General features: G+C 41.8%; 1 protein-coding gene across 1 annotated transcript; it reads left to right on the top strand.

Moving 5' to 3' along the window:
- The first annotated feature begins 398 nt into the window (after nucleotides 1–398).
- LOC133154026 (pikachurin-like) lies at nucleotides 399–9118 on the top strand. Its single transcript, XM_061278410.1, has 8 exons — nucleotides 399–650; nucleotides 3251–3360; nucleotides 5538–5624; nucleotides 6497–6523; nucleotides 6726–6843; nucleotides 6936–7071; nucleotides 8115–8281; nucleotides 9039–9118. Exons 1-8 carry the CDS (start codon nucleotides 530–532, stop codon nucleotides 9116–9118), a joined length of 846 nt encoding a protein of 281 aa, XP_061134394.1. The 5' UTR covers nucleotides 399–529.
- The last annotated feature ends 1437 nt before the right edge of the window (nucleotides 9119–10555 follow it).

The following is a 10555-nucleotide window of genomic DNA, read 5'->3' as shown; positions in this document are numbered from 1 at the left end:
CTTGTGGGGGGGCTGACTGACTTCCAGTGTCAAGCCAAAGGGTGCATTACGAATCCTTACAAATTGAATTCTTCTTTGGTTATTGTGGTTGACGCGTGTGGCTTCCATCTGCGTGCGTGGCCTGCGGTGCGCGGATTAGACGCTCGTTATCCTCTTAGCCCCTAAATGGCTCCGCGTTTCTGCATGCGCTCTTGGGTTGCCAAATGTTGTGGACGCACACGCTGAAACTACTAACACTTAAAAAAAAAAAAAAAAATTCAACGCACGCGCGCGCCTGGCGTGCCCACCCATCTCGCGTCGATCGCGCGCTTCTTACGCACGAAGGTGTAAGCACACACACACGTCTGTCTCTTTGCGCGCGCGCAGTGACGTTCCCAGCCCGACCTGATCTTTCGGACCCTAATCTCATCAGCTCTCCATTGGGACGCTGCATCATCCGTAACTTTTGTGGTATTCTTAGTATTTGTCCCGTGTGAAGCGGTGGCCCTTTGGACTGCGTGTACGATGAGCATTTGAGAGCACTGGAGCGATGGCGAGTCGCAACTGCACACGGACGCGGACCTCTTTCTTACTGCACTTTGTCCTCTTTGCGATTTGCTGCTTGGCCACCCGCAGCACCGCCGCCAGGAGGTCCAGTGCCAGGAGAGCTGGTCAGTCAAACGGACAGGACGGAATGCTTATGTTCTTCGGGTTCCTGACCTAAAATCTCTTCCATCATTTAACTGGACACCCAACTATGACTTTAACCAGGGTTCCCAAACTAGGGGTTGCAGGCCTAAAAATTGTCTTGTGGTAATTTTTATTGATGTTATCGCGTAATTCATTTATATTGTGTTCTGGTCATCTGCCAATTTTAATCTGAGATGGTTGGCTCCCTAAATGTATTTTTGATGCTGATTCAAAAATGCATTTTCTTTTTCTAGCACATCAGTTTTCTGCAATTGAGTAGAAAACTGATCTTTCGGACCCTTTTCGGACTGATCTTTTCGGAAACTGATTTCGCCATCGCTCCTGCCTATTTTCTTTCTTCTTCTTTTTAACCCATTAAAGGTTGCGCAATACATTTTACATTTTGTTCTAATTTCTTCCCCCTTTTGCTGAAAAACCTGATTCAGAAATACTAAATGTATTGCTGTAATACATAGTATTATTATTATAATTATCATTAATACCATTAAAGCCTAATGTCCGAGACAAAAACAAGGGCAGATAAGTAAGCAGTGCAAAAAAGATCTAGAAAACTTGACTTGCATCTGATTGGGGAAAAAAAAAATACCATTGAAGCGTATGTCCATGGGAGTGCCAGGAAGATTTTTTTTTGTCATTAAGACATTTTGTCTCTAAATCTGGCTATTGTATTGGAGGTGTGTGTGTGTATGTTTGTTCGCAAATATTGATTAGAAGTTGCCTGCCTGCCTGCCTGCCTGCCGAGTCCATTTAAACTCTAACCAAACCAAAACGCTAACCTAAACAGCAGCACCTATTGGAGCTCTCATGGCGTCTTAGCACATGTATGCAAGTTTAAGACAGGGATCTATCTCCAGTTCTCCAGGGCCGCTGTGCTGCATGTTTTCGATGTTTCCCTCTTCCAATGATGCGCCAAAGAAATGATCAAGATTGTTATGAGGCTTCAGAGCTTGCAGATGAATTAATCATTTGAATCAGGTGTATATTGATCGTTTCAATGGAGGTGTTTGGAAACATCAAAAACATGTAGGACAGTGCTCCTCGAGGCCCAGATCTGGACACTCCTGATTTGAGATGATCTTGCATCTTACATTGGTCCACAGAAACTGTAATGGTCGTAGTTTAGTTTTAAACTCCGCTATCAATTGGGACTGGAAATAATTTATTGCTATTTCCCCCTACCATTGTTAAACACACACAAAAGGTTTTCCAACCCCAGTAGATGGCTTCACACCCTGCATTAGTGTGAACAAACACTTTGTTACACCAAATGCACCTAATGTTTTGTCCTACATGTGGCTAAATCTTGTATAGTAAATCTCATCGACAATGTATCCCCCAAGGCACACACTAGCTGCTTTCTTTGTTTTCTCATCATCAGAACATCTTCCTCATGTTGTAGGCCCGCCCACTTTATCCTTGTCTCCTTCCCCTCTCATCACATCTCACTCGTTCGATCCCTCGGGCTGCATGCGAGCCGCACACCCGCATACAACACACTGTCACTGCTGTTTCTCACCACACAGTCCACGCTTGCTGACATTTGGACTTGTGTGGTCTTTGACGAGAGGGGGTTGGTGTGTCAGTCCACATCAATTACGTCAATGTTAGCATTAGCATGGGCTCTTACCTTTGGACACTAGAACGGAATTTCTGGGGTCGTACATTGTGATGTGCTGGTCAACCACTTTTGTTGTGACAAGTGTAAAAAAAAATGTGATGGCATCATTTTGCAGTGTTTACAGTGTTTGGGCTGAAACCATTTTCGACCTTTTTATTGATTTGCAACTGAAGTCCTGATGCTGACATTTCCCTCTTTGAGATATCAAGGCAGCGCCGCAACACTTAAACGCTCATTAAAATGGCATCCTGGTGCTTTTAAGGCCTCACCAGCCTACCATTGATGTCCTCAGTAACACCGGAGCCACCAGTATGAGTCACTCTGTACGACAGGATGGATGGATGGATGGATGGATGGATGGATGGATGGATGGATGGATGGATGGATGGATGGATGGATGGACGGACGGACGGACGGACGGACGGACGGACAGATGGACGGACAGAGGGAGGGAGGGAGTTTATGGAAGGGTGGGATATGGATAGATAATGATGATTGATGAATGGTGGATTAATGGATGGTTGGAGGAAAGATGAGTGAGGGATGCTAAATAAACGAATGAAATGTTGGATGGAGTGCTGCATTGCTGAATGTATGATGTGTGTTTTGTGAGAAAATATCGGCCCAAACCAAAACAGTTTTTTGCATGTTCTTGTTTCCATGTAGATATCAATGCGGCATATTGTCATTATTTGTCAAGTAAAAAATGCCACACTCACAAAGCAACTTCCTTAGCAACTTGCCTCACATTGCAGACAAAGGTCAGGGAGAGGTAGTAGAAACCGGAGGTCAGACCAAGAAAGCAACGCTGTCTGAATACCTACTCCTATGGCTTCTCCACTGTCGTCAGTTTGTTTGTGAATAAACTTTTGAGTGGTTTATTTTGGTTAGGTTTCTACTTCCTGATCATGTTCCCATTCTGATGTCTTTGCCTCATTTCAGATCGTCTGAGTCCTCCGTTGGACATCCAGTTGGAGAGCGTCAACTGCAGTGCCTTCAGCGTGCGATGGAAGATGCCACGGAGACATGTCAGCACCATCACCGGATACAAGGTTGTCACTGGTCTCGACACTTTCTATTACAGGGACATTGCTGAGTTCCATTTCTGGTCAACATCACTTCGTGCCCTTGTTGGCGTTACCTAAAAACACTTCTGGAGTTCAGCCTTCAATTGTTTACTAAGATGAAATATAGAAACTAGATTAATAAAATCTTTTTTACATGTTCAATAATGGATTAAAATGTCCATTATTACTGTAATAAATCAATTATAAAATATATAAATAATAAAATATGTAAATGAAATATAAAACGCAATATTTATTAATTATACTGAACCTACAGTATTTAATAGTAACTTATTTTAACACCTTTTTACCAATTGAATAGCTTTTGTCTTCGTTTAAATGCAATTTTACTGTAATCATAATGTATATTTTTAGATACCGGTACCTGAAATCCCGTTAAATAAAAATGAATCAAATGATTAAAACTTGAATCATTTCGACATCATTTTTAAGTCCTCTATCATATTTCACTATTTAAAAAAAACTACCTCTATAGTACTTTAATTTTGCAGAAGATTATCTTTAAAAGTCAAGATAAAAAAAAACAAAAAAACACCCAAGTGTATTTTTTTGCAATCATTTCAGCAATGCCATTCACATAATTGCAAAACACTCTTTTCCCCTGTGTGTTGCATCTATTGCAAGCCACTGGGGAGGGTGGCTTCCAAAGTACCTGTCAAACAGACGCCACGGCGACAACATGGCCTTGAGGCATCCAATTGCGTTTACAAATTGGATGGAACCCCCTTTAAGTGCCATGCTTTTATAAAATTGACCTGTGATGGCTGGGCTCTGTGCCAGGAGACGTCAAGTGTTGCCTCACGAGACCTCAATTCAGCCAGCATCAAAGGATTAAACGCTGCGGGTTAGCGTTAGCATGGCATCCGTTTGTTTTGTTTGACAAATAGTCAAGTATTCAGAGACTACTATGCTCGCTTCTGGTGCCCACTGTTTAGCTTTTCATTTTTTTGACTGGAATTTGAATCCATGCATTTGTGCAGGGACATAGATGGTTCCATTCGCTTCTCACACTGCCATATTTTTGATGCCAAGGTAGCGAAGTGTGCGGTTAATGTCACTCCATTTATCAATCAGCTAGCCTTTCTGGTTTCTACCCGTAGAAACTTGTCATGAGCGAAAGTAATGGAAAAAGCAACAAATCAAATTGACATTTTGCTGCATAGATGTCCATTTTTCCTCCACAAGATATTAACGTGTGCTTCTCGCAAGCTCTGTCTGGTCGCCATGTTGGCCTTGAGGGATGTGGGTTCTTGTTTTTCATCTATACTATTTGGGTGGAAAAATACAGTGCATTATGCTAAATACTCTATAAATGCCTTTAGTGCATGTTAACTGCTTTGTGTCCCTCTGACAACTCAATGTTAAAACAGGGATGGCCATTTGACCCGCTTCATCACCACGGTTAAAATGTATTGAATTAAAATGAATTCCTCCTCTTTCCTCCCCAGTGTATTGAGCAGAACAAATACTTAAAATGCGATTACTGTAATCCACAATCAGTTCCACACACTCAACACGATACTCAACGGTCAATTTTTGCGTATTATGTCTGTGTCACGGAGTATTTGTTTGTGTACACTAATTGTAGTCACCCTTTTGACCTTCCTTGCGTCCTTCCTAATTGCCGTCGCCCATCAACAGTGTGTGAATCAGTGTGTGCTCTGACCATATGTCCGCACTAAGAGGATTAGTCAGCGAGACTCCAAACTTAGTGTGTCTGTGTTACCTTTGCCAAGAAAGTTATGATTTCATTTGTATCGTCTCTTTACTTAAAGTGATTATTCAGAATATGCATGCATTTATTGGGGTTTCTCAGCATCCACATATTGTCATATCATTCAAAGTAATGATTCAAATGTATTTCAGAATATGTGGGGAAAACATTAACTGTGGAGTTTAACCTGGATCTGATCCTGATTGCTCATTTGGCAGCAATCTAGGAAATCCGATTTAAATTTAGATTAGAGGCTTCTATCGCTTTAAATTCAAATCATTGTCTCTTTTCATGCTTACGTACAATCTTATTGCTGGTTACTCAAATAAAACCTCATTTTAGCTCTTAGACTGTTCCTGCATTGGTTTGAGCCAAGGCAGAGGTTTTTGCTCTATTTTTTTAGACAGTGTTCCTGTGTGCATTTCAGATATTCTACACTGAGTTGAAAAATGGCCGTCCCCTAGGTACAGCCTCTGTAAAGGATGTCCCTCTTAGTGTGGATATGCTGACTACGGTGAGTTGTTATTACAATTAATTGCAAGCAGAGCTGCAGTGTTGTTGAATGCTTGACGCTTGATGCCAGTGTTAGTGGCGTTAGCTTTTACAATGGTTGTGCAATACGGCACGAAATCAGGATCAAGCGGTTACCAGGAAAATATAAGGCCACTATTGCCAATGATGATGACAATGAACTTATATTTTTACCTTTTTAATTAAAAATCTATTTTAAGCACAATTTTAATTCTGAGATCAGTTTAAAAAATGGATGATTACTAATGTAAATGTTATCGTAAAAATATTTTATTGTCATTTGTATTTTTGCCTTTTTTCTTAGAATTACTAATTTAGCTGATTATTGTATTTGAAAACCAGGACGGAATGTGGGGAAAATAAAGAGGTGAATATGAAATAGTTAAAAATGCTAAAAAAAAAAAAAATCCATAGCATTGTCGTTAATTTATTTTCATTGATAAACAAGTGCATAAAATGATCACTCAGGATTTTTAATTTTTTTTTTTTTTTTTTAAAGCAAATTTGTGAAAACACAATAACGTGTAAATGGGTAACATCTGCACTACGACACACATACACACCACCCACACACCCTATGAATAACATCGAAATTATGTTATTGTCAACATTTGGACTGATCCATCCACCACTGATCTGATAGCTCCACATAAACAAACATCCTACATGTATTACTATATAATGTTGCATGGTAGCAGCTAATGAGCATTTCCTACAGTCTGCCTACAAAAAGAAGCATAAGCAGTAGAGGGGCCAGGGTGAAGAGTCCAGGCCAACCTCCAAAAGCGACTACTTTGAACTGTACTGTTGACCAAAGCAATATCATATGTATGTTGTTGTTTTTCTTACCCACAGGGCCAATTTGATGGACAGGCAAATTTTGTAAGTATTTGTTACTTTGGTGTAAGTGGCACATATTTCAGTGCATTGGAAGGGTAACTCCATTTTGATCATTTCACACAATAATCATTTAAAGTTTTATAGCTGCAATAAAATCTTGGTTAAAAGTGCCCAAAATGGAGTTCACGCACTCTAGTTGTCAATCGCCCATCTTATTTGACACTTCATTTTGTACACCTTGCAGGATGTGGATATAGGTAACCTAAAGGTGAACACCAAGTACCGAGTGAGCGTCGGTGCCTACGGTTGGGCCGGCGAGGGTCGACCCAGTATGCCCCGAGACGTCGGCACGGCCTCACATGGTGAAAAGAAACCAACAAAATAGAAACAAGATGACAGCGTTTTTTTTCCTCTGACGCTGTAATGATTTACTGAATCCATCATCTACCATCAGATACGTGCATGCCACCTTCTCCCCCGACCGAGCCCATCGTTGTGGCGATATCCGACACGGAGTTGGCGTTGTCGTGGCAGCAAGGGGAGAGCGAGGGCAGCGCGCCCATCCGCCACTTCCTGGTTGCTTACATCAGGTGATCTTTTACAATCAACGTTATTTTAAACACGGTATCATAAAACGCTTTCGCACATCTGGATTGGCATTACAGAGGATAGATGTTGTTGACTGCTTTTTAAAATGGTGACAGCGGCATCTGTGTTACTGCATTCCGTCCATCTGTTCTGTGCAATTTCTCCTCCTTCAAATACAAATTGATGTTTCTTACAGTAGCGTTTTAAGTACAGTCAGATTTTTTTGCACAATACTCCATATTTGGAGTTACGTGCATAGCTTTTGCTGTGACAGTGAGACAAAGCTCATTCATTGTGTGACAGAGAAGCTTTTTAGAGCATGAAACAAAGAAACCTCTTATGTCTAGACAAGTTACATTCAGACGTCATTTCCCACCCAAATCCCTTGATGGTTGACAATGATGGCAAAAAGGCAGCTTCTGTTTGAAGCACACCTCTCTTACCACCCCGCTGTGATTCCATCGCGCCAAGATGTGGCGCTGGATATAAAAAGCATAAAGGCAGCTGTTGCTCTTTACGTGACAAAGACAGACACAGACAGACAACTGATGTGAATCACTATTGTTTCTTCACAAACGAGACACAAACACAAGAACTGACTACTGACTGCAAGCCGAAGACATCCACATCGTTGCAGAGGTTTGGACCTGACAGGCTGACAGGAATAAAATAGCAGAATTCAAAACATGTGCCTAACACACCAAAAATATCCATCATTCCGTGAGCCCCTATTTATCAGAGCTCCGAACCCACCTGCAATATCTGTGATTTAGACATGACATATACTTTTACTGCTCCCAGAAAATGGGAGTCTATCACATAAGATCACTTTGAGTAAATGAGAGGAAGGGATCTATCCCGGTGTGCCTCGAATATGAGAGAGATCTGGGTTCGCCGCATTTCCGGCCTCCACGTGGATGCCGTACTGTCGCAGCATCTCCTGAAGTCCGCAACTCAACAAGCAGACACAAAAACTTAAAAAAAGATGGATTGAGAGGACTTTTTGGAACATTTTTGTTTGACTTTGTCATCTTGTTTTATGCAGGCCGGAAATGGACACGGAGTGGACATACATCCGTGAGCCCATCGAGAGCAACTCCATGGTTATGAAGGGCCTCATACCCGAGACCGAATACCAGTTTGTCGTCCGAGCCGTCAACGTGCACGGGGCGAGCCCGCCAAGCCACGTCAACAATCCGGTGCGCACCCTGGGTAAGATACCTCTTCACCCCACCTCTCGACCGTACTTAATTACCTAGCTGAGGTAGACACTTACAATTTGATGAAAATGATCGGGACTAAAGCATTGACCTGTCCTCGTATCAGGAACACGAAGAGTATGTTGGTATCTGTTATTTTATAATGAATAAAAGGTGCAAATGTATTCAAATATATTTTTAAACAAACATAATGCAAATAAATCCGTTTTTTCTAATTACGCCATGTTACCACTTGTAATAGAATATCGCCAATAACAGAAAAGTTCCTGAAAAGAAACCCAGAAAATGCCAGTTAGGGAAGGACGGCCAGACAAACAGCCAAAAGCTGCGCGGTGGACAAGCGTGGTCTCTCAGCAGGGGACCAAAGCGGGTTACGTTCAAGTCTCATCAAATGGGATTAAGGACGGCATGCCAGACCCTCTTCTCTGCCTGTCACACGCACTCACACATGCACAATGCGTTGCATCTTGAATGGACAACAAGGGTGGGCCTGACGCACTGACATACTTTTCTTTGGGCTCCCCTTCACACAACCCCGCGATTCTGATGTGTGTGTGTGTGTGCGTGTGTGTGTGTTGGAATTACACAACAGCAGATTAGTTTTCTGGGGACCCCTCCCCGTGTTCCAGTGCTCAGTATGAATAGATTAGAATGCTCTGTTATGTTTTTAATGTTTTGAAACTGTCTAAGTTGTAAATACTAAATGCATCTATCTATTGATCCTTTTATATCAATCTTTTTGTGATTAGGGTCACGTGTGCTGCAGGTCACCCAAACTGACTTCGAGGTACACCTTGGACTGGTCGCCAGCCATTTGCAGTGTAAGTAAAGAAGGAAGCCAAAACATATTAACAGCAAATTTTCTTTTTAACATTCCTGACTCATTCTCAACAAGTATAAATATGAGGTTCTACTCTACATGGTTATTTAATTCAAAGTTGTCTGTTTTCTCAGAATTTCAGCCTCTCAACAGTAAATATTCTCAGATTCCCACTGCCCTCTGTGAAAGCAGTTCTTCGTACTTTTTCAAAATAACATACTTGCAAACATCTGCTTTTACTTTGGAAAACAATGATCATCATTTTCTGACTTGCTACAGACCAGCTTGTGCATTTATGCACAGTTAATTTGAAAAAATGTCATGTTTTAGAACAAAGATGGAAATTCCCCCCCCCCCCAAAAAATAAATCCTATTAATCAGTTAAATCAATCAACAAAAACTTGTGTGTTTGGGTGTATCTCTGTGTATCTTTTGTTTTACTCAATATGATTCCAGATAGTTTATGATGGGTAGGTTCTCTTCCCATTGCATTAAAACAGTCTTTGTTGGCCGCCCACTTTAGACCATCCTTCTCTTTTTCATTTCTCACCGTGGGTTTTCCCCACAGATGAAAATGAGAAAACATTTGGGCGACGTCGTCCGAGGACCCGTTGCCTCCAGCGTTTGCAGACCATCACTAGATTTATGAGCCCGTGGATCAGCGGTATGTGCTCTTTTGGCATGTTCTCTCACTCCTACTGCCATTTGGCTCATGGACCGTCACTCCGCTATGTGTTGCATTACATAGTGTCCTCGATGTGAATGTCATCTGTATGTACGTGTATGAGTGTGTGTTTAGGGAAGGCAGAACATGTGAACCTTTTGCCACAGATCTAGATATAGTAAGTGCTGGTCAAGAGATGTGAAAGACTATACTCATAGAAAACAACCTTGGCTTAATAACATTTGCATCGGGGGAGATGAGCGCCTCTGAAGATTACATCCATTTTTCCCTTCAGACGGCAGATGAATGGGAAGTCGAGGTCTGCCTTGCCTCTTGGGACACGCACGCACACGCGCACACACACACACACACACACAACAGTGCATTGTACATAGTGTTTACAGAGGAGATTAGAGCAGTTCCACTATGTACCTCACCTCCCAAATGTGGAAACCATGAGAGGAATGCACGACAGCAGCGGCATTGCACTGACAGCGTATGCCACGTGCATTACATTTCTCACCTTTTATTGGCCGGCCTGCGGGGACGCTGTTCCGAATCTTCCTGAATAATATTTTGTGTTTTCCCACACGACGGCGTGACAACATTGGGTATAAAGTGTTCAACACAGAATGTTCTGGGAAAACTAGAGAAGTGAGTTTTATAAGTGATGGCACACAGGAAAAGTACTATAGAACCAGAAACAAAAGCTAACAGGAAAGGGTTCAGCAGCTCACAAGCCAAACAATACAATTAAATAATAATAAAAACATGACTTTATT

Source organism: Syngnathus typhle, linkage group LG5 (assembly GCF_033458585.1).
Source record: "Syngnathus typhle isolate RoL2023-S1 ecotype Sweden linkage group LG5, RoL_Styp_1.0, whole genome shotgun sequence".
NCBI lineage: Eukaryota > Metazoa > Chordata > Actinopteri > Syngnathiformes > Syngnathidae > Syngnathus > Syngnathus typhle.
The sequence above is the reverse complement of the archived record's forward strand: the minus strand, read 5'-3'. Positions and strand labels throughout refer to the sequence as shown.

Excerpts from the sequence above, each read along its gene's own strand:
- LOC133154026 (XM_061278410.1), top strand. The coding sequence starts at position 530 with ATGGCGAGTCGCAACTGCACACGGACGCGGACCTCTTTCTTACTGCAC. Across the intron at positions 3,361-5,537 it reads GCACCATCACCGGATACAAG|ATATTCTACACTGAGTTGAA; the intron begins GTTGTCACTGGT and ends TGTGCATTTCAG. Across the intron at positions 6,844-6,935 it reads CGTCGGCACGGCCTCACATG|ATACGTGCATGCCACCTTCT; the intron begins GTGAAAAGAAAC and ends ATCTACCATCAG.